General features: G+C 39.5%; 1 protein-coding gene across 1 annotated transcript in view; it reads right to left on the bottom strand.

The window, feature by feature from the left end:
* The window catches only part of LOC308630061 (uncharacterized protein C8orf34 homolog), a gene marked incomplete at both ends in the record, with an annotated part of 332,109 nt that overhangs the window by 126,280 nt on the left and 180,410 nt on the right, over positions 1 to 25,419 (bottom strand). Inside the window, 1 exon segment of the mRNA XM_081258441.1 lies at positions 9,866 to 10,001. Within this exon segment, the coding sequence (XP_081114567.1) occupies positions 9,866 to 10,001 (136 nt within the window).

Raw genomic sequence — 25,419 nt, 5'->3', positions numbered from 1 at the left:
CTAAGAGTCTCCTGCTGTAGTTTCTGAGCCAGTATCACTGTATGTTCTCTATAATCCAATTTCTTTTAAAATGGCTTTCCGTTCCTTTTTGTGCACTATTGATATTAGGCATGAATGAATGCAAACACTTGCACAATCAAAAACAAATAGCATCTTACCACCCGGAATGCCCTGGCAGGAGTCCACAAAAACAAGATTTAACTCCTCAGAATGGCAGTGCGTAGACAGAATTAATGGGTGGTCTTCCCAGAAAAATGGCTTATAAACTTCACTGAAACAGTAATTCGGTGCCTTGGTATCAGCATTTGTCTGCTTGTTATTGGTATCTTAACTGTTATCTTAAAAAGAAAATTCAGGATATTTAATAGAGAAACTCAATTTGAAACTCACAATTTTGCAAACCACTATTTTTTAAAAACACAAAAGTTCTTCTGATAATTACTGATAATTTGCATTACTGGCCTACTAACATTTTACTTTTTAGTTGATATGACTTAGTGTGACTCCTAGGCAACAAATTAAACTTATTTTTTCCATGCTATTCAGGGATTTTTAGCCATAGGAATAGAATCTTCTAAAAGTCAAGTGACGACACTTGCTGAATATATTAAAAATCTACCTTGTAATGTAAAAAATCAGAAATTAGAAGGACACTGCTATATCCTACAGAGAAAATTCTTTGTTTACTTAAAATTGTTATTTTGTAATGGCTTCTTTCCCTTATGATCTGAAGGGAAAATTGAGACATTCTGGGTTAGAATTTTCATACATCTTGGTGGTCAGACATCTATTAACTATGCATATCTCCACTTGCCAAATGATGTCATCTCTTTGTTTAAATCACACAGATTGCAGCAATGTTCACATCAGATTAAGGTCACTAAGAGGTATGGGAGTAATATTACCCTGGAATAATTTTCCAGCTTGAAAATATAAGCTTTCTTCCACCTGCATTTTTCTAACCATGTGTGAAATATTTATGAAAAAAAAATTGTAATCTTTTTATTACAATTTAAAACTGTGTCACAATTTACAAACTGTGTCACTTTGTTGCACATAAAACTTTACACAGCAATTTAATGTGGGCTGAATTCCTCTTTTTCTGATCTCTTGGAAAGCGGAAGTCCTTCCAATGGTCATGTATATCTTACATCCCTCAGTCGTTCCCAGCAGAATGTATTAGTCTCATTACAGATCATTGTATTCCAGTCAGGTTCTGAACGAGAAGGGCTCTGTGGCCTTTGGCTGTACGCCCTCAGCTGGATAAAAGCAATAATGTTCTGGACATATATGCAAACTCACTTCTGGATACTGTGACTCTGTAAGTAGCTCATGAGCGGTGCAGTATTTGAAAAAAAGAGATTGAGGAAAATGACAATTTAAAGAGTAGACTGCACCTCTTTTCACTAACTTGATCATTGATGGGTTCTTTGCAGAAACTCTGAACATCACTTGAGTCTCAGTGACTCTTGGGTATCTTGGGGCTACGGTAGTATTTCAAGATCACAACACATCTATTAAACTTACTTATATTTTACCCCTCCAGTTCTATGGGAAAAATGATTTCTTGACCGTGAAACTCTAAGAAACAAACCAACAAAAACACTGCCACCCTACACTGCCTTATTGCCCTCGACAATGGACAACAGTTTTCTCCCCGGGTCAGTCACAAGCCTAACACAGGAGAAAATTTCCTGAATGTCAGGAAAATGAGGCTTTTTCTTTCAATACCTGAGTACTTTAATGTGGGCCTTTCTAAAAGATGGGAAAAAACTTGAAGTATTTTAAACTGCTTAAGTATTTACATGGTAATTATCCCAATGAGTGGGGAGAAAGAGATGAGAAACCCCCAGTTCCTTGAGAGCCATGCACTGTGAACACTTTGCTGGCTGCCTTTGCATACATTATCCTGCTCAGCACTCTCAGTCATCCTTAGAGTTTATCTCCAGGAATAGGTGAACTCTATTTCACAGACAAGGGATCAGATTTTCTTAATCTTTGCGTAATTATCCCCAAGATGACATACTAAGTAATTTAGAGTATGAATGTTAGATCGCTTTGTCAGACTTGAAAGTAGGTGGTCTTTCTATTCTACCTTTGTTGCAAATTCTTGAAAGGTGTTGGTAAGTACCTGATATAACTTAACATTAATTATCCAGTTTATCCATTAGCACCATACTGTCTCCAATCCAGTGAGATCTGGACTTAAATCTTGGTCCAAGGCCCCAAATCCAATGTCTGGGCTTCCACTATGAATCCCATATAATCTCTCATTATCTTCCAGGCTGGGTACCAGTGCCCACAAAGACAGCAGTGGGAATGGGCACAGTTCTCTAAATGAAGCAATCATTTTCTCCATGTTGGTCTAGTCCGCAGTGCTAGGTTTCTGACCAGCTCACTCCATCTGACTTCTGAAGGATTACCTGGTCACTGTAAGACTACAGCCTGACTACCCCATAACCTGATACCCTACCCCTTAACCTGAAACCCTGAGAGACCACGATCCACCCCTTCTAGGCACCAGATTCCTCTCCCAGTGGCCTGGCCATGTACCTCAAACTGCACCCTCCAGTACTGATTCCCTGCTTATCTTTGGAGTTCTAGGGTTTCTACAAGTCAGAGGTTACAAACAAAGACCTACAGATTTCAGATAGGTGGAGTAAATGAGGGAAGCGGGAAAGATAACCAGAGGTAAACTAAAGCACAACTGGGTTTAAGGGACTCAAGAGGGAAGCTGCATCTGTAAAACCATTAGAGAATGTGGGCCCAGTGTTGTCACGTGTGTGCATTCTGAAGAGAAGACAGAAACCCCAACTTTCATGTAAATGAGTAATTAATCCAGTGGTATTTTTATTTATTTTTTAACAACTTTATTGGAGTATAATTGCTTTACAATGTTGTGTTAGTTTCTGCTGTATAACAAAGTGAATCAGCTATACTATACTTTTATCCCCATATCCCCTCCCTCTTGCGTCTCCCTCCCACCCTCCTTAGCCCACCCCGCTAGGTGGTCACAAAGCACCGAGCTGATCTCCCTGTGCTATGCGGCTGCTTCCCACTAGCTATCTGTTTTACATTTGGTAGAGTATATATGTCCATACCATTCTTTCACTTCATCCCAGTTTACCCTTCCCCCTCCCCGTGTCCTTAACTCCATTCTCTTTGTCTGCATCTTTATTCCTCTCCTGCCCCTAGGTTTTTCAGAACCATTTTTGTTTTTGGTTTTTTTTAGATTCCATATATATGAGTTAGCAAACGGTATTTGTTTCGCTGACTTACTTCAATCTGTATGACAGTCTCTAGGTCCATCCACCTCACTATAAATAACTCAATTTTGTTTTTTTTATGGCTGAGTAATAGTCCACTGTATATATGTGCCACATCTTCTTTATCCATTCATCTGTCGATGGACACTTAGGTTGCTTCCATGTCCTGGCTATTGTAAATAGAGCTGCAATGAACATTGTGGTACATAACTCTTTGAATTATGGTTTTCTCACGGTATATGCCCAGTAGTGGGATTGCTGGATCGTATGGTAGTTCTATTGTTTCTTTAGTAGTGTATTGCTTAAGTTCCGTCTGTTTGTATTTTTTACAGTTGTTTTCCTGTAATTGATACCTAGTCTCATAGCGTTGTGTTCAGAAAAGATTCCTGATATAATTTCAGTTTTCTTAAGTTTACCGAGGCTTGATTTGTGATCCAAGATATGATCCATCCTGGAGAATGCTCCATGAGCACTTGAGAAGAAAGTGTATTCTGTTGTTTTTGGATGGAATGTCCTATAAATATCAGTTAAGTCCATCTTATTTAATGTATCATTTAAAGCTTGTGTTTCCTTATTTATATTCATTTTGGATGATCCGTCCATTGGTGAAAGTGGGGTGTTAAAGTCCCCTACTATGATTGTGTTACTGTTGATTTCCTCTTTTAGGGCTGTTAGCATTTGCCTTATGAACTGAGGTGCTCCTCTGTTGGGTGCATAAATACTTACAATTATTATACCTCTTCTTGGATTGATCCCTTGATCATTATGTAGTGTCCTTCTTTGTCTCTTGTAATAGTCTTTATTTTAAAGTCTATTTTGTCTGATATGAGAATTGCTAATCCAGCTTTCTTTTGATTTCCATTTGCATGGAATACCTTTTTCCATCCCCTCACTTTCAGTCTGGATGTGTCCCTAGGTCTGAAGTGGGTCTCTTGTAGACAGTATATATTCAGGTCTTGTTTTTGTATCCATTCAACCAGTCCATGTCTTTTGGTTGGAGCATTTAATCTATTTACATTTAAGGTAATTATTGATATGTATGTTCCTATTACCATTTTCTTAATTGTTTTAGATTTTTTATTATAGGTCTTTTCCTTCTCTTGTGTTTCCTGCTTAGAGAAGTTCCTTTAGCATTTGTTGTAAAGCTGGTTTGGTGGTGCTGAATTCTCTTACCTTTTGCTTGTCTGTAAAGGTTTTAATTTCTCCATTGAATCTGAATGAGACCCTTGCTGGGTAGAGTAATCTTGGTTGTAGGTTTTTTCCCTTTCATGATTTTAAATATGTCCTGCCACTCCCTTCTGGCTTGCAGAGCTTCTGCTTTAAGATCAGCGTTTAACCTTATGGGGATTCCCTTGTATGTTATTTGTTGCTTTTCCCTTGCTGCTTTTAATATTTTTTCTATTTAATTTTTATAGTTTGATTAATATGTGTCTTGGCATGTTTCTTCTTGGATTTATCCTGTATGGGACTCTCTGCACTTCCTGGACTTGATTAACTATTTCCTTTCCCATATTAGGGAAGTTTTCAACTATAATCTCTTCAAATATTTCCTCAGTCCCTTTCTTTTTCTCTTCTTCTTCTGGGACCCCTATAGTTCGAATGTTGGTGCATTTAATGTTGTCCCAGAGGTATCTGAAACTGTCCTCAATTCTTTTCATTCTTTTTTCTTTATTCTGCTCTGTGGTAGTTATTTCCACTATTTTATCTTCCAGGTCACTTGTCTGTTCTTCTGCCTCAGTTATTCTGCTATTGATTCCTTCTAGAGAATTTTTAATTTCATTTATTGTGTTGTTCATCATTGTTTGTTTGCTCTTTAGTTCTTCTAGGTGCTTGTTAAACATTTCTTGTATTTTCTCCATTCTATTTCCAAGATTTTGGATCATTTTACTTTCATTACTCTGAATTCTTTTTCAGGTAGACTGCCTATTTCCTCTTCATTTGTTTGGTCTGGTGTGTTTTTACCTTGCTCCTTCATCTGCTGTGTATCTTCTCATTTTCCTTAACTTACTGTGTTTGGGGTCTCCTTTTTGCAGGCTGCAGGTTCATAGTCCCCATTGTTTTTGGGTCTGCCCTCAGTGGGTAAGGTTGTTTCAGTGGGTTGTGTAGGCTTCCTGGTGGAGGGAACTGGTACCTGTGTTCTGGTGGATGAGGTTGGATCTTGTCTTTCTGGTGGGTAGGACTGTGTCTGGTGGGTAGGATCGCATCTGGTGGTGTGTTTTGGGGTGTCTATGAACTTATGATTTTAGGCAACCTTTCTGCTAATGGGTGGGATTGTGTTCCTGTCTTGCTAGTTGTTTGGTATAGGGTGTCCAGCACTGTAGCTAGCTGGTGGTTGAGTGGAGCTGGGTCTTACTGTTGAGATGGAGATCTCTGGGAGAGCTCTCACCGATTGATATTACGTTGGTCGGGAGGCCTCTGGTGGAGCAATGTCCTGAACTCTGCTCTCCCACCTCAGAGGTTCAAGCCTGATACCCAGCCAAAGCACAAAGACCATGTCAGCCACACAGCTCAGAAGAAAAAAGAGGAAAAAAAAAAGAAACAAAAAATAAGATAAAATAAAAGTTATTAAAATAAAAAATAAAAATGAATTATTAAAATTAAAAAGTAATAAAAAAAGAAAAGAGCAACCAAACCAATAAACAAATCACCCAATGAATACAAGCGCTAAAAACTATACTAACCCCCCCCCCAAAACGGACAGACAGAACCCTAGGAGAAATGGTAAAACTAAACCTATACAGACAAAATCACACAAAGAAGCATACAAATACACACTCACAAAAAGAGAAAAAGGAAAAAAGAAAAAAAATATATATATATAAAGGAAGACAGCAACCAAATCAATAAACAAATCTACCAATGATAATTAGCTCTAAATACTAAACTAAAATAAACATAAAAGTAAAAACAAATTAGATGCAGAAAGCAAACCCGAAGTCTACAGTTGCTCCCGAAGTCCACCGCCTCAATTTTGGGAAGATTCGTTGTCTGTTCAGGTATTCCACAGATGCAGGTACATCAATTTGATTGTGGAGATTTAATCCGCTGCTCCTGAGGCTGCTGGGAGAGATTTCCCTTTCTCTTCTTTGTTCGCACAGCTCCCGGGGGTTCAGCTTTGGATTCGGCCCCGCCTTTGCATGTAGGTCAACTTCTGGAGTTTGTTCTTGGCCCAGACAAGACGGGGTTAAAGGAGCAGCTGATTAGGGCGGAGGGAGGTGTACGGAATGTAGGACGAGCCTGGGGCGGCAGAGGCTGGCATGACGTTGGAACAGCCTGAGGCACGCCGTGCGTTCTCCGGGGGAAGTTGTCCCTGGATCACGGGACCCTGGCAGTGGCGGGCTGCACAAGCTCCCAGGAGGGAAGGTGTGGATAGTGACCTGTGCTCGCACACAGGCTTCTTGGTGGCGGCAACAGCAGCCTTAGCATCTCATGCCCCTCTCTGGGGTCCGCGCTGTTAGCCGCGGCTCGCGCCTGTCTCTGGAGCTCCTTTAGGAGGCGCTCTTAATCCCCTCTCCTCGCGTACCAGGAAACAAAGAGGGAAGAAAAAGTCTCTTGCCTCTTCGGCAGCTCCAGACTTTTTCCCGGACTCCCTCCCAGCTAGCTGTGGCACACTAGCCCCTTCAGGCTGTGTTCAGGCAGCCAACCCCAGTCCTCTCCCTGGGATCCGACCTCTGAAGCCCGAACCTCAGCTCCCAGCCCCCGCCTGCCCCGGCAGGTGAGCAGACAAGCCTCTCGGGCTGGTGAGTGCTGGTCGGCGCCGATCCTTTGTGCAGGAATCTCTCCACTTTGCCCTCTGCACCCCTGTTGCTGTGCTCTCCTTTGTGGCTCTGAAGCTTTCCCCCGCCCTCCCCTCATCTCCGCCAGTGAAGGGGCTTCCTAGTGTGTGGAAACCTTTCCTCCTTCACAGCTCCCTCCCAGAGGGGCAGTTCCCGTCCCTATCCTTTTGTCTCTGTTTTTTCTTTTTTCTTTTGCCTTACGCAGGTATGTGGGGAGTTTCTTGCCTTTTGGGAAGTCTGAGGTCTTCTGCCTGCGTTCAGTAGGTGTTCTGTAGGTGTTGTTCCACATGTAGATGTATTTTTGATGTATTTGTGGGGAGGAAGATGATCTCCACGTCTTACTCCTCCGCCATCTTAAAGGTCCCCTCCAGTGGTATTTTTAAAATATTATGTGGATACAAAACTGGACACTACCCCCAGTCCTTCAGTTTCTGACTTCTGCCTCAGATAACAGCTCAGGCGTGGCTTAAAAAGTCTAATTCTCACAGTCCTAAAAGCCTTACTTGTAACTAGAAGAGGTGAGCCAGCAACACAAGTTGATGTTTGACAACTAACTGCAGAAAACTCTGATAACTACATCAATGCATCACCGAGGTAGTCCACTCTAAATAGTACTGGGAGACAATTCTCCGTGAATCTCTCACATGTCTGCATATCTTATGAGCAGAGACACTGACAGCCTTTCTTTCCAACAATCTGTTTGGGGATGTTTGTATAGCAAACAGCCTTGGAAGATAGATATGGGGTCTCTCTCTAGAGCAGTGCTAACTTCATATAAAATATTCAGGTTTCCTAAACTCAGCATTCCTCTCATATACTGTAACCTGCTGTCCTCTGTGTATCATCCCATGAGATTTGTGGCTCAGGGAACCAATTAAAATGCTAATACTCTGACAGCTGTTACTGTCATGAGTAGTAAGTCCCTGGTCTCTGACCCAGGAGTTTCATGTCTTTTGCCAGCATCATAAAACAGTATTAGGTTGCAAATAGAGTAAATTTTCAGGTTCCTCATAGTTTTTGACAACTGACATTAGTTTTTCTTCCACTCTAAACTCTGGCTACAGCAGCTACTCTAAACTCAACAGCCTAGTGTCTTCCACCATACTTCTTCCATTGATTTCCCTGAATCAATCTTGCTTTTGAAAGTACAGTATTGCCTTATTCTCCATCAAGGCAATCATGAACTCACAGCATTTCAGACACCTAAATCTCTTTGTAGCTCATCATTTCTATCTACTTTAGGCTTCCTTCTTCAACTTCAGACAATAGCTTGGTGTTTAGCAAAAAAACAAAATGACTAAGCAGGCAGACTGTCAAGCTATATTGCTGGGGTTTGAAACTGTGTTTTGCCACTCACTAGCTGTGTACTTTGGTAACATAGAAAGAATACAATAAATGTAATTGATTATTATTCAATTGAATATTCAAAAATTTCAGTTAGGAGTTTACCTTAAATGCAGGTGGCTTGTAATTTATAATCTAACTTATCACTGGGAAGCTAAATGTAAATAATTTAGGGTTATGAATGGGTTTGGCCCTTTTGCCAATTCAAATCCTCAATACTTTAATAAAACATACCATTTGCATAGAATTTCCTTTCAGAAAGAAAACACCTCATATCCCAATCTTCTACAAATAATATGAAGGACCAAGGACCAAGCACCAAGCCCTCTCCAGTCAAACTGTAAATGTACAAATATACTATAAAGTTCTTTTAAACTGCCAAACAACTCTTCCATAGATGACCTTGCACACTCAGGATGCCTAAATATCATCACATAAATACTAGCCGGTTTCTTCACAGCCCTAATCGAAAAATCAATCCACCCAAATATTACTTGTCTGAAGCAACGTTTCCATTGGTGTTTTCACTGTGCTATGCCATTTCTCTTAATGGTCTCAAATAATATCCCCTGATTTTCTATTTATTTTCATTTCTATTTCTTTTTATTCTTCTAAGCCTATGACAATTAAAATTAAAATTCCAAAGGGGTAAAGGCAAGGAAAAGCTACAAAAATCTGATTTGATTTTCCTACACTTCCCCCCCACCCAGTTCCAAGCCGCTAATCCCCTCTCAAACTGTACAATAGAACAGCAGAGACATAAAGAAAAGGAAATAAAACTGGCCAGCCAGTGCATTGTTCTTGCTAATCTGCACCATTTACATAAGGGTTAGAAGGCTTGTTTTATCATTTAAACAGGCTTAAAAGCCTCTTTGCAAATGAGATTTTGTTCCTACAAAAGAATGAATTCTAGCTATTTGGTGAGTTTCTGCTAGACCAGCACTGGGAGCTGACTTGGCAGTAACTTAAGCTACTTCTTTGGCCACATACAGTGTATGCTAGGATTGCTTTCAGCTGCCAAAACTGAAAAGCATCAAGCTGATTAAATTCTTTCCAGGAGGTGAATAGGATGAGGAGCATGTTAAGAGGCCAATAATATCAGATCTAAAACTGTACCTGGGCAAACTGTCCTGTATGCAGGTGCTTGAGAGTGGCTTTGAACTTTCAGAGCCCCTTGAATCTTCCTTTGAAAAGGAACAGAAGGGCAGACAGCAAATGAAATTCAGAGACAGAAAGCCTTAAAATAGTCTCCAGCTGTGAAGTAAAGACAATCTAAACTCTTTGATTCATTGTCCATCTGAGTGGCACTGGGCACAAGGATAAACTGTACAACTAACTCCCTTGTCAAGGTCAGCACAAAAGGGAACCAGAAGGAAAAGATTTTCTTAATACAGAGGGGTACACCCATTGCCTCAAGATCTTAGATTTAAAAAAATCAATATCATGTTTATACAAAGATGTACCTATTATATGCTTTACCTGGCACACCTTGAACAGATGTTCAGTGTGACTTTGGCCTGGGGTTCAGCAGAGTGAGTAGCTCGACCTTGGTTAAATTTGTTCCCAGAAGGCACCAGGGTAGTTACTCCCTCCATTCTTAAATCATCAAGATCCTCTGTAACAACATAAACAATTGCAGAGAAAAACATTAACTCTAATAGAATGAAGGAGAAAAGTCCAGGTTTTCAGATATCTGCCAGTAGTTGGTTAGCAAAACATTATATTTCCACTTTGCAAAAATCTTACCTCATGCATCAATTAGTTTTCAAATTATTTCTAGATGTAGTTGGAGAAAATTAGATGAGAAGATTTACAGGAGCAAAATGGTGAGAGATGAATCTGTCTGCACGATGGGCAGACCATGTATGACTGTGGGACGTGGATCCACAACCTCTGCTGTAACCACCCACAGAAGTCAACCATAATCTCTATAGCAATTGGCCCCAAATGGTCAGGAGTTAGTCAGTGACTGCCCCCTTCCAACTAAGAACAATCCAGAGGAAGACAAATTATGCTCCCAAACCAATTACACAAGGTCATTCATTTCTAATTGGCCTGCCTTGAGCTTCCCCATCCAACACCCTCCAATCAGAATATACCTGAAGCCTTCTCTTTTTTCATTCTAAACCATTCCTTTTTGTCTGCACCTTGGGAGGACAATAGTATACCGGGATAGTCACACCCCCAGGTGTTCACTGAAGCCTCCTATTTTTTCCAGGCCCTCAATCAACACTTAAAAAGTCTGTTTCTCTTGTAATTTAGTCCTGATGCAATTTGTATATGATCTCCTGCTTTATTCAGAGGATAAGGAATCTTGTAAAAAGGATTCTATTTGCTTGCTCTCAGCCTTAGCAAAAGAGGGACATAAAGTTTCAAAAGGTAAATTATAATTTTGCCAAAACATAATCCACGATTGAGGTTACTACCTATATAAGAAGGGAAATCACTCTTTCCTGATAAGGCTGTAGACTATCCAAACATCTTAGACCTCTCACAAAACAATCGAGAGGATTTCTAACTGTGTTAAAAATAAGACAACAGGCCCATAACGAAGTTGCTTATGCTAAGACCACATTACCAAACTGATACTTAATTTAATCACAGTTTAAGCTCTCTCAGCAATGGAATCCTAAACAATCAGGAATCACCTGGTCAGCACTAGTGAGTTAACTTGCCTAATAGACCCCTGCTGTCCCCTAAAGGAAAGTGACCTTGCCACCACCAACCTGTTGTTGGCTAGTATAGCTTCCTGCATCCACTGCCTTCTGTCTATAAAAGCCTTCAATTTTGTACAGCTCCTTGGAGTTCCTTTCTTCCTGCTAGATTGGATGCTGCCTGATTCATGAATCATCTACTCAGCTGAATTTTGTTTCTAACAAATGAATATGGCAAACAAGTGTCAAATTTTCCTGAGATTGTGACTAGTCTAAATCATAAACAGACCTTCAGTTATCTGAAGAAGATTAGTCAACACACTACCTCCACAGGCAACCCCAAATGAAATCCTTTCATCTACTTGCATATGAGCAATCTGGGTGTGTCCTTAGAGGTTCAACTGAACTTCATGAGAGCCAAAAAAACCTCATCACTTTGACCTGGTTGTAAACATATAGTCCCCTTGTTGTGGGGTAACCCCTTCCAAACTCGCTGCTTCTGCTTAACTAGTTATAAGCGCCCATCTCTTCTCATGGCTCCTCATGTCATGCGGCACAGACAGTACTACTGCCTGAGAACACACAACACTTTTCAGTTAGCTAATTAGCCTCCCATGAGATTCTGTTAGTCTCTCCCCCTCACACTACTATTCACCACTGAGACACCCTGACTTGCCCACCCTCCTCCCCCCCACCAGGGGAAGGGAACCTTAACATTTTCTTAGCTCAGTTAGGAACTCGCTATACCTCATTCAGTGTTTTTAAGGACTCCCACTGAAAACTCTGACCTAATGTTATTTGTTGACAGATCATACCTCAAAACTTGAAACTGGAGCAGAACACGCTAACACCAATTTCAGCTTGCCTGTAGAATGCAGTCCTCTACCCGAGGGAAAAATCAGCCCAAAAAATCAGCCCCCAAATCAGCACTTCCTTGAGCTTGTAACTAGCCAAAGACCACAGAGTAAATATATATCAGGCATGCTTTTTTTAAAAAAAACATGACTTTGGGATGCTTTGGAAACAAAGGGTCATCTCTGCTGGAACCCCCATCAAAAATGAACAAGATGTTTAACACACTTTTAGATGCACTCTTACTTCATAAAGAGGTAGCTGCTGTAAAAAAAAATAACATGGAAGCTAAAAGAAATACTCCAGCAGATCATTTTGCCAAAGAAGCAGCCTTAACAACGGTTTTGATCCTATCTAAACTCTTCAAGGATGAATCCTTAAAGGAATTCAAAGAAACCATTATAAAATATCAATATTTAGTCCCTCATTTTGAAAAGAAAAATGGAAAAAAAAAGTGGTTCTAGCTTCACTCAGATCACCTCTGGTGCTCCCAAGACAGCTGCTTGGTGGCACTAGATGGTTTCAAATAGATATTAGCTAAATTTCTCCATGAAACTACTCATCATGGTACAGATAAATTGGTTACTATCTTAAATCAACATGGCTGGGGAAACTTTAAAAAGACAGCTTAAGTCTTTTTTTTTTTTTCTTTGCGGTATGTGGGCCTCTCCCTGCTGTGGCCTCTCCCATTGCGGAGCACAGGCTCTGGGGACATGCAGGCTCAGCGGCCATGGCTCACGGGCCCAGGTGCTCCGCGACATGTGGGATCTTCCCGGACCGGGACATGAACCCATGTCCCCTGCATCGGCAGGTGGACTCTCAACCACTGCGCCACCAGGGAAGCCCAAAAAGACAGCCGAGGTCATTTTTAAGTCATGTGGACTTGTCAACAGCATAACTCTAGAGAACCTGTGAATGTGGGAAATGACCAGGAACCAAAGCTTCAAAGGCCCTTTGAACACCTCATGATGTATTTTATATAGCTTCCACTTTTCATGAGATTTGAATATATTTTAGTTATTGAATGTCTATATAATTTCAGGGTGAGTTTAAACATCTCTTTGCCAAAAAGCTATAATCTTTACAGTTGCTAAAAAGCTGGTCGATTTTGTGATTCCAATCTTGGGAATATAAACTTTCATATCAAGTGACCAAGACACACACTTCACAAGAAATATTATTTTTTAAAAAACTCTGTAAAGTATTACCCTTTACTCAGAAACCACACTGTTCTTATCACCTACAAACTTCTGAAAGGCGAAAAGAATCAATGACATCTTCAAATAAAATTAATAAAACTTTCAGAAACCTTTGAGCTCCCTTGGTCAAAGGTACTCCCACCCACCCTTATGCCAATATGGTCCACTCCTAGAGAACACATTGTTTATTTCCCTGTGAACTAGTTACTGGAAGGCCCAAGTGCATCAGGATTTTACCTACAATACTATACTCTTCCCTGATGCATGCAGACATCGCAAAATGTTGCAAGAGACTCACGGACTATACTCAGTCCTATCACTAACAGGTTAAGGTTGCATTCAAACATCTTAAACAGCCTCTTCATGATATTCGACTGTAAGATTTCATCTGTTGGGAGACACAACAGAGAAAAGCTGCTCTTGAACCTCATTGGAAGGGATTCTATCAGATATTGTTAACAACAAATACAGAAGGAAAGCTCCCTGGAGTAAATCCTTGGGCTCACATTTCATAACTAAAGAAACAATCCAGAACCAACAAAATTGGAAGCCTGCTCTAATAGGGGACCTCAACATGAAGATTCTCTAGAAGCAGCTGATCTTCACAGTAGACAGATGACCCAAGATCCTCAGAACAACCCGATGACTTCAGATAGTGGACAGCTTCTGCACAAGATATTGGACCAAAACCCTTGCCTAATTGCTATTTTGTTTTTTATCTGCTTATTTACATTCTTCTTCTAATTTCTATAGACCCCTGGTTATCACCCACCCATAATGGCCCTTCTTCTTTTATTCCCTTCTTACTAAAATTGTTAGATCAGAGCATAATTATTCTGACACCAATCTCAGATTTCCCAAGTAGTACCCTTCAAGCTTACTGATTGCTGGATATGCCATTCCTCACCAGACCTTCATGGTAAAAACCTAGGGCTATTTCCAGTCTCAACAAATGAGATCAAAGAGAATTACAGCCAATGGCATTTCACTTGCACTTACGTGGACAAATGACCTTAAACAAGGTCATTTGCTACTTTCCTAGCAACGCCCTCTCACAGAAAAAGAAAAAATTATTACGATCTATCAATTAGACCCTAGGTAATTCTAAATTTGAATTCAGAATTTCCTAAACTGATGGGCCAATTACTTAGTATCTGGAAGAGGCTAATATAGAGACAAATGTGTAAACAGGCTAATGTAAGGTCTTGGTTTCAACTTCATACCATGAATAATTTCTTTTTTTCCTGGATATCCATGTATTCCTACCAGATACTACTTCCTCTGCAACCAGAATGGCTAGTCTGGCTTGTCTCAAATTAATATTTCATGCACTTTAGAAACAGTATTCCAAAACTTATCTGCACACAGACACCTTAATTCTAAAGTCATCAAAGCAGGAAATTCAGATGTGCACTCCAAAATGAGGTTACCCTCAATTATTTAGGCACTTTACCTGGGGATGTTACTGATTTATTGTTTATGCAAACAATCAAAGCAGTGCTCCCAGTAATAAGAATCATACAAACAAAAGGCTATGAGACATAGATCATTTTAATTCTGGCAGAAGTTATAGATAATATCACCTCTACCTTAGATGGAATACAGATCAGTCTCAATTCCTTGGCAAGAGCAGTGATGGACAATCTAGATTTCCTGTTCACTAGTCACGATAGTACCTGTGCAATTGCTAATAGTTCTTGCTATACTTGGCTCAATGAAACAGGTAAGGTAGAAAAGGCTATCTATCACTTTAAGGAAAAAGCTACCTGGCTCACCAAGGCTGATCTTTATGACCTGTGGGATTGTTCTCCTAGCCTTGGTTGGATAATTTGGTTTCTTGGTTCTGAAGCATCTTAAACACACTTTTAATTACTCTTGTTTTTGTCATAGTGGTCATGATGCCAGTCCACTGAACTCTATCCAGAGTCTTATATGCTTTTATGCAGCCACTCTCTCATCAGATGATCACCATTTTAACACAACACCGAAAAGATTAAGAAGCTCTTGTGATAAAACTGACTATGGAGACAAGTCGACTATCATGAAGCAGTGAAGACTTGGATCTTGAGTCTTGTCTTTTGGCCAACTTCCTGCCAGGGAGAGAATGACTAAAAGAGAGGAGTGAGAGACTGAACGTACAAAAAGACAATGGGAAGATCATATATGACATTAGAACAGAGACCCACAGCCTCTGATGGAAACGAGCAGTGAAGCCAAATCACAACCTCTGCAGCAGTTGGCCCAAAGCACTCCGGACCTGGTTCATAGAGGCCAGATCCCCTCCTTTTTCCCAACTCAGAACCAAGCAGAGAAAGTCAAATATGCTCCCCAAGCTAAATGCACATGTCCACAAATGGCAAATTTCAAATACCTAAAGGTCTGTCTCATGGAAGAGATATCAGAGTTCCCAAAGTCAGTAATATTAAGGAGACACTCTAGCCAACTAGAAATTTCTCTGAAGCAAGCAGTAATACTTTTTTTCATCAAGGAATCTCATGATTCTTAAGGTAACAGTGGTAGAGAAAGATTATGTAAAAATAACCTCATGGGAATTTTAAAAAATATACTTGTTCTATTTTGATACTTTGAAGTCAAACTCTGTAGTGACTGTTAATGTCTAGTTAAGAAGTAATGTATATGTGATACATATACATGATACATAATGTATATGTAATACATATGTGAATAATGTAATGTGATCAGTTCTATCCCAGAAAAAAAACAAAAATAAATGTTTTATATGTTATGGAAAACATATGAAAAATCAACTAACTGAAGTTAAAAACAAACCCATGAAACTGCCAAATATTATGTCAGCATTTGACAGTATTCTATTTTAATCATGTAGATTAGTTTCAGTTTTCTAACTGAAACCTAAATGATAAAGGAATTATTAGGAAGTTGAATAATTAGGTAACAGTTGAGTAGAAGTATACAAGCCAGACCAGGTGGTAAAGGACTCTTCAGAGGGCTGTAAGAACATGAAAAAGCAGAGATTTGAAGGGACATAGTATATCAGGGAAAATTATACAGCTATATGACCATAACTTGAGATGTATAGGGATAGAAGAATGTAATACTGGAAAAGAGTTTAGTCTCAGATGATGAAGGGAGATAGAGTCATTGAATCTGTGTTTTATAGAGATCATTGTAGATGTACTTATTGAAATAAACAATTTTCTAAATTTACAAAATTGCTTTTCTGATAACTAGAGATAGGAAATAAGTTTTTCTCACTTACTATTGTAATCTCACTGTCTTAGAAGTGTGTCTAGCACAGGGTAGGCATTCACTGATATTTGCTGACTACAAGACTTTTTTCTCTGCAAATGATAGGCCTGAGCTCCCCTGAGATGTCACTCAGAGCACTTATCAGACACCTGTCTCAAGAGAAGACTTTTGTATAATTTGATAAACTTGGTTAATTAACTATTTGACAAGTTGATCTTTATGTGGAATTGGCTTTTGGAAAATTGGTTTTTGAAGGAATACATGTGCTGCACTTCCCTACAGCCATTTGGCAAAGTGAAAACTGGAAACAAGGAGTTGAGGCGGGAAGAAGCCTGTATCCTCCATAATGGATGTATCAGCTGCTGAGGGCCTGGGGTAAGGAAGGAACAGTAGCAAGAGAGAGAAATGCATCAGAAGGTAATTTCAGAGGAAGATTCAACAGGTTGTCGTGAATGACTGCATGTGAAATCCTTGCAGGTTTCTCCATATTACCACTTTCAGGGAATATAGGAAGAGATAACATCTTTGGTTTCACACATGCTTAGATGGAGCTATCGTCAAGATATCCATATGGATATTTGGTAGGCAGTTAGAAGGGCAAGTCTGGAGTAATGGAGTGTGGAATGAAGCTATAGACCATATGGCTGAGAAAAGCTGATAGAATTATCAGCCCAGCAGTTAAAATCAAGCAGTGACACTTCTTATGTCTAACTTTCTTTACAAGTGAAATGTGTGCATTATATGAATATTATATTTAAAAGGAGAGTACCATATTTATCTTTTTCACAATAGAAAGCCCAAAGCAGTAATTTATTTTTAAAGGTAGCCGATAAACTTGTGATGCATCTTTTGAATCACAGGTTACTATAGAGAAAAATGAACTAATTTATGACTAAAGACATGAGCACTTTATGCAATCCAAATAACGAAGAATTAATCAAGCAAAGAATTGTTTTCATTTAATTTAAGGAAATAACAGCTGCCTAGATGAAATAATCCCAGGACTTTCATTTCATTCAAGTGTAATCCATGAAATAATTTACAGCTGCTTGAACTAGACAATGTGGGATATGAGTGAATTTTCACATCTGTTTCTAGGAACAAAAACTAAAAGCTTTCCAAACACAAGTCCCTTCACAGTGATTCAGTGATGGGTTACACAAGAATTATATGGCAGTTTTCCCCTGTATTGCAACTGTTTGGTTGATTTACGTCGATAGAGCTGATTTGGTCAAATATTTTAAACAGATGTTATATATGCTGAGTGAATTATTAAAAAAATAAAACAAATGTTAAGAAAACATATAAGAAATTAGACAGGTTTTAATAAAATACTTATGAATACTTTTTTGTTATGTGAGACAGCTAAACTATTTCCTTAAAAAAGGGAAAGAAATAATTGAGAGCAAAACATAATTCATTTTGCTGGGATAAATTCTGGTTGAAAGGTGGAAGAAGGATGTTGAGGCCATGCTTCTATTGGTTCTCTATTTCTACAATCATGCCTCCAATATGAGTTCAGTTTTCTTTCTCAGTATATCAGTGTAGTATGGCTTAACTAGATTCATAATTGATAAGAACAAAATGGTAGACATGAGAAATTATAGGCTGGAATTTTTTAGAACAAACTTAGTTTAAAAAATTTTAGTTAGCATTGCATTTATAAAAGTTTGGTGGAATTTAAAAGCTGAGTTGAAGTTTCCCTTTTTAATGAGAGAGAGTAGGTTACAGAATATTTACTTTCCTTGACCACATGAGATCAATAAACAAAGAAAGTGATTTGGCCAGTAGGTTAGGCAAAATGTTTATGTAAACTTAAATTTACATTCGTTCTTTGTCTTCTAGTGTTAACTGAAAAGAGCAAAACACTTTCTGAGATATTTTTTGTTAGCTACCAGTTCCTGTTTAATTTCTTTGACCATCAACAGCCAAATACATGATGATCACAAACATCTGTAAAAATTTATGGGCTGGAACTTGTTCCCTTAGATTGCAAATGAATCACAAGACTTGGGTTAATTGAACCCATCATTACATAAATTGTGAAGGCTTCTCTGTTAGTCAGAAAAATTAAGACATCTGGGAGTGGTTTTCTCCTTCCATTCTGTAAGAAAATACTAGTGCTTCTAACAAATTTCAACCCAAACATTACTCAAAGCCTGATTTCTGCATCAGAGTATATCTATATTTTCCTCAATTTGCACCTACCACAAATTCAAAAGATTATATTGTATACACAAAAAATTGACTTCCTCCTGAAACTTTTGTCACCCTCTAAAGGTTTGACAGATAGACGTTGTGAACAAGTCTCTTTATTTTAAAAATAACTGAAATTCCAGGGACGTGGACTCATTTCAGGTGGGGATCGATAAGCAGACTGTCTGGTATGACTGAAAGCTTGGTTACAGCCTAATTGAAGTGAGGACACCTCATGACCAACATAGAAATCTAGAGACAGCCAGAGGAGGAGCACCAAGGACCAGACTTGAGGGGTAGGAGCGGGAGGCCACAGACGGGAGATTAGCAGAGCTAAGTAGAGGTGTTCAGGAATAGAACTGGAAAACAGAAATGAGGCAAGCCAAGCACAGGGTTCACAGTGTAGACAAGAGCAAGGCAAGGAAGGCTGGTTAATCTAAAAGGCTGGGATTAGGTAGATTATTAATTTTTTTAGGATGATGGGTAAAATATGTAATTTTTTAATGAGAATCATACAAAATCTTGCAGAGCTCATCATTTTAACCACCATTTAAAAGTGTATTTAATTTTAATTCCCCTGGGACATGTCTCTGGCTAAAGCACTCATATCATTTATCTCTCTCAATGGTGAGAAAGTATTTCTCATCCCAATGGTTTAGTTATGGAATGATTACTTCCCCTATTAGGTACCATTATGTTACAGTAAGCATTATTTTAGCCATTACAGGTGATACATCACACTAACACTTATTTTTTTGTTTGTTTCTAAACTACTTATGAATGCTATTTAATATAATTTTTATGTTCCCACAGGCTCTGTGTTAAATAAATAAGGTCTTATGTTGGGAAGTTCCTATGTGCACTGTATCAATTTGTTGCTTGCTAATGAACTTTTGACCATAAACCTAATAATTACACCCTGGATAATTATTAATTACCATACTGGATATTTTTATTCTTGATCCAGACCACAAGTATCAACTGAGTTCATTTTCATAAGTGTTTCTGCATTAATTACATAATTTGCTAACTCAAAATAAGCCCTTTGGAGAGAGTATGATAAATTCATACACTAATTGCTATAGTCCCAATACTATACAGTTTCGGTATCCATGCTCTAAACTTGCCTTTAGTAAAGGTGATTCTGCCTGAAGTCAGTTGACTTCACATACATGACACAAACACATAAAACTAAATTGCTATGAGGTTAGTGATTAAACTCAGAATTTATTGTTAGTTTACCTTTTTCTTGGATTTCAAGTGTAACAAGTCATGGTGGTGAAAACCTCCCACCATCACCCTCCTTTTCTCTTTCTTTCCTTGTATTCTAACTTCCTTTTTGCTTAAGTTTTCAGTTTTGATAGTACCCCTCCTTCACTAAAGCCTCAACCGAATAGACTTCTTTCGCTTCAACTGTCCTCCGTTTTATTTCCTTTGTACTTGGCGACCCTCCTCTGAACTTTGCGCTTGTTGATACTGTTGATACTGCGCTTGTCAACTCACCATGCAATATTCTCAATGAAGCAAATTTTAACCAACTAAACGCATGTTAAAAAGTAAAAATAAAATATAAAAAAGTATTTTAGTATGCTTGTCACATGTGTTGGGATCCTAAATCCAATATGGTTAGTCTAAAAAAGATGTTAAGTCTCATAACTGCCTCCTATCCTCTCTCCTTCAATCTTCCTTCATTTCTGTTTTATGTAGAGCCCTTTGGGATAAGTAAAAAAAGAATCACATTTTAGGAAAAATAAAAAAAGAAGATCGTGGCTGGTCATATGCTAAACTTGCTGCTGATGTATTTTGGATATGGCTGCCAACTCCTCCCTTGTGGTGTGCCACAGGCGAGAAGCAGTCACAGGACATACCTTTCCCATCACCGAGATACGAGCCACATGCCACAAGATGTTGCCACCCTGTCTGACACATTGTAAATCCACTTTCCATTCTGTGATGCTTTCTTGGAATTCACATGCTGTTCTCATCCCTTACACTTCAAGCCACAAAACGTTGCCACCACACATTAAATTCTACAAGATTATTTTCATCTTGTTCCATTTTCTTGGATAGTTGCCTCTATGGAACTGTTCTTTAATAACATGTCATGCAGGATGATACCACCTAAGAACCTCATCTCACTTCCTACATTATATAAATTTTTGAGTTTCCTAAAGAAGAGTATTTGGTGATAAGAAAAAAAAACATAAAAATCTAAAAGTGAATGAACTGACTATGCAATATACTCCCTATAGCAACCCTAGCCTCTTCCTGTGCCATGAACAATCCAAGATCATTAATATCTTCATGTCTCTGCACTTGCTGTGTTTTCTCCCTCGGGTGCCCTTGCCCCAGATATGACCATACTGTCTTTCTCTCCCTTCATTCAAGTCTCTGCTCAAATACTGCTTTATAAGAGGGGATTTCCTTGACTACTCTGTCTAAGAGAGCATCTTCTATTATTCCTTATCCTTGTTATCTCTCTTTATCTTCAGAACAACTGTTACATCCTGGAATTATTACATTTTTAATTTATTTGTTCATCATTTGATTCCTCACTAACGAATTCTCAACATGGCAGAGACTATCTCACATTTCCTAAACCTGGAACATAAGAGATGCTCAATAGGTATACATTGAATGAATGAGTGACTGAATCATCCAACACCATGATATCCATGTCACTGTTACTCCATTTTATTAATAAGGTATTTTACAGATAAAGTCCCTCAGGAAGTGTGAAGGACTTCCCCAGAGCACACAGTATTAATTGGAACAGACAGCAATGGAAGCCCGATTAGTCTGGCTTTAGAGGTGAGGGTCACCTTTTATGTATACACACAAATACCTGTAACAAATGATTTCTCAAATTAGTAGCTATATAAATTATCATTATTAACACAGGATTATTTGCCTTCCATGTTTCAGTAGACTTACATTGAGTTAACTCCATGTATAAGATTCTATTCTCCAATGCCAAATTTTAGAGGAAAACCATCATTTGTTGAGTCCCTATTACATTTTAAGTACCCTTTTAGGTGCTTTGAGATGTCACACTTCATTTTGCTCCACAAAACAACCCTCTAAGGCAGTGGTTCTCAACCATGGGTGATTTATTCCTCCCTCCACTACAAGCAGACACAGGACACCACCTGAAGACATTTTTGGTTGTCATAACTTAAAGGAGGGTGGGGGGTGGATGCCACTGGAATCTAGTGGGTACAGAACAGCCCTTCACAACAAAGAATTATCCAGCCCCCAATGGCAATAGTGCTGGGGGAACTTCAAGATGGCGGACGAGTAAGATATGGAGATCACCTCCTTCCACACAAATACATCAAGAATACATCTACATGTGGAACAACTCCTACAGAACACCTACTGAACGCTGGCAGAAGACCTCAGACTTCCCAAAATGCAAGAAACTCCCCACATATGTGGGTAGAGCAAAACAAAAAAGAAAAAACAGAGACAAAAGAATAGGGATGGGGCCTGCCCCTCTGTGAGGGAGCTGTGAAGGAGAAAAAGTTTCCACACACTAGGAAGCCCCTTCTCTGGTGGAGACGGTGGGTGGGCGTGGGGTGGGGGAGGCTTCGGAGCCACAGAGGAGAGCTCAGCAACAGGGGTGCAGAGGGCAAAGTGGAGAGATTCCTGCACAGAGGATCGGTGCCAACCAGCACTCATCAGCCTCATCAGCCTGAGAGGCTTGTCTGCTCACCCTCTGGGACGGGTTGGGGCTGGGAGCTGAGGCTTGGGCTTTGGAGGTAAGACCCCAGGGAGAGGACTGGGGTTGGCTGTGTGAACACAGCCTGAAGGGGGCTAGTGCACCACAGCTAGCCAGGAGGGAGTCCAGGAAAAACTCTAGACCTGCCAAAGAGGCAGGAGACCATTGTTTAGGGGTGCACAAGGAGAGGGGATTCAGAGCACCACCTAAGCGAGCTCCAGAGATGGGCATGAGCCACGGATATCAGCGCGGACACCAGAGATGGGCATGAGACACTAAGGCTGCTACCTCAGTCACCAAGAAGCCTGTGTGCAAGCACAGGTCACTATCCACACCTCCCATCCTGGGAGCCTCTGAAGCCCGCCACTGCCAGGGTCCCGTGATCCAGGGACAAGTTCCCCGGGAGAACACACAGTGCACCTCAAGCTGTTGCAATGTCATGTTGGCATGTGCTGCCACAGGCTCACCCCACGTTCCATACCCCTCCCTTGCCCCGGCCTGAGTGAGCCAGAGCCCCGGAATCAGCTGTTCCTTTAACCCCGTCCTGTCTGAATGAAGAACAGACACCCTCAGGCGACCTACACGCAGAAGCATGGCCAAATCCAAAGCTGGACCCCAGGAGCTGTGTGAAGAAAGAAGAGAAAGGGAAATCTCTCCCAGCAGCCTCAGGAGCAGCAGATTAAATTTCCACAATCAACTTGATGTACCCTGCATCTGTGGAACACCAGAATAGACAACAAATCATACCAAAATTGAGGTGGTGGACTTTGGGAGCAACTGTAGACTTGGGGTTTGCTTTCTGCATCTAATTTGTTTCTGGTTTTATGTTTATCTTAGTTTAGTATTTAGAGCTTATTATCATTGGTAGATTTGTTTATTGATTTGGTTGCTGTCTTTTTTTTTTTGTATATATATATTTTTTTCCTTTTTCTCCTTTTGTGAGTGTGTATGTGTATACTTCTTTTTGTGATTGTGTCTGTATAGGTTTCCTTTTACCATTTGTCCTAGGGTTCTGACTGTCAGTTTTCTTTTTTTTTTTAACAGGTTTTAGCGCTTGTTATCATTGGTGGATTTGTTTTTTTGGTTTGGTTGCTCTCTTCTTGCATTTTTTTTAACTTTTTATTTTTTAATAATTTTTTTAAAAATAACTTTATTTTCTTTCTTCTTTCTTTTTTTTTTCTCCCATTTCCTCTGAGTCATACGGATGACAGGGTCTTGGTGCTCCGGCCAGGTGTCAGGGCTGAGCCTCTGAGGTAGGAGAGCCAAGTTCAGGACATTGCTCCACCAGAGACATCCCAGCCCCACATAATATCAAACAGTGAAAGACCTCCCAGAGATCTCCATCTCAATGCTAAGACCAAGCTCCACTCAACGACCAGCAAGCTACAGTGCTGGACACCCTATGCCAAACAACTAGCAGGACAGGAACACAACCCCACCCATTAGCAGAGAGGCTGCCTAAAATAATAGTAAGTTCACAGACATCCCAAAACACACCACTGGACTCGGTCCTGCCCACCAGAAAGACAAGATCAGCTTCATCCACCAGAAAACAGGCAACAGTCCCTTCCACCAGGAAGCCTACACTACCCACTGAACCAACCTTACCCACTGAGGGCAGACACCAAAAACAACGGGAACTATGAACCTGCAACCTGCAAAAAGGAGACCCCAAACACAGTAAGTTAAGCAAAATGAGAAGACAGAGAAATACATAACAGATGAAGGAGCAAGGTAAAAGTCCACCAGACCAAACAAATTAAGAGGAAATAGGCAGTCTACTTGAAAAAGAATTCAGAGTAATGATAGTAAAATCATGCAAAATTTTGGAAATAGAATGGAGGAAATACAAGAAACATTTAACAAGGATCTAGAAGAACTAAAGAGCGAACAAACAATGATGAACAACACAATAAATGAAATTAAAAATTCTCTAGAAGGAATCAGTAGCAGAATAACTGGGGCAGAAGAACAGATAAGTGACCTGGAAGATAAAATAGTGGAAATGACTACTGCAGAGCAGAATAAAGAAAAAAGAATGAGAAGAATTGAGGACAGTTTCAGAGACCTCTGGGACAACATTAAATGTACCAACATTTGAATTATAGGGGTCCCAGAAGAAGAGAAAAAAAAAGGGACTGAGAAAATAGTTGAAGAGATTATAGTTGAAACTAATATGGGAAAGGAAATAGTCAATCAAGTCCAGAAAGCACAGAGAGTCCCATACAGGAAAAATCCAAGGAGAAACACGCCAAGACACACATTAATCAAACTCTAAAAATTAAATACAAAGAAAAAATATTAAAAGCAGCAAGGGAAAAGCAACAAATAGCATACAAGGGAATCCCCATAAGGTTAACTGCTGATCTTTCAGCAGAAACTCTGCAAGCCACAAGGGAGTGGCAGGACATATTTAAAGTGATGAAAGGGAAAAAACCTACAACTAAGATTACTCTACCCAGAAGGGATCTCATTCAGATTTGACGAGGAATTAAAAGCTTTACAGAGAAGCAAAAGCTAAGAGAATTCAGCACCACCAAACCAGCTTTACAACAAATGCTAAAGGAACTTCTCTAGGCAGGAAACACAAGAGAAGGAAAAGACCTACAATAAAAAACCCAAAACAATTTAAAAAATGGGAATAGGAACATACATATCAATAACTACCTTAAATGTAAATACATTAAATACCCCAACCAAAAGACATGGACTGGCGGAAAGGATACAAAAACAAAACCTCTATATATGCTGTCTCCAAGAGACCCACTTTGGACCTAGGGACACATCCAGACTGAAAGTGAGGGGATGGAAAAAGATATTCCATGCAAATGGAGATCAAAAAAAAGCTGGAGTAGCAATTCTCATATCAGACAAAATAGACTTTAAAATAAAGACTATTACAAGAGACAAAGGACACTACATAATGATCAAAGGATCAATCCAAGAAGAAGATATAACAACTGTAAATATTTATGCACCCAACATAGGAGCACTGCAATTCATAAGGTAAATGCTAACAGCTTTAAAAGGGGAAATACACAGTAACACAATCATAGTAGGGGACTTCAACACCCCACTTTCACCAATGGACAGATCATCCAAAATGAAAATAAATAAGGAAACACAAGCTTTAAATGATACATTAAACGAGATGGACTTAATTGATATTTACAGGACATT

This window comes from Mesoplodon bidens (assembly GCF_964165515.1).
Source record: "Mesoplodon bidens genome assembly, chromosome: 16".
Taxonomy (NCBI): Eukaryota; Metazoa; Chordata; class Mammalia; order Artiodactyla; family Ziphiidae; genus Mesoplodon; species Mesoplodon bidens.
Note: the sequence above shows the minus strand (reverse complement) of the source record. Positions and strands in the feature narration are given on the sequence as shown.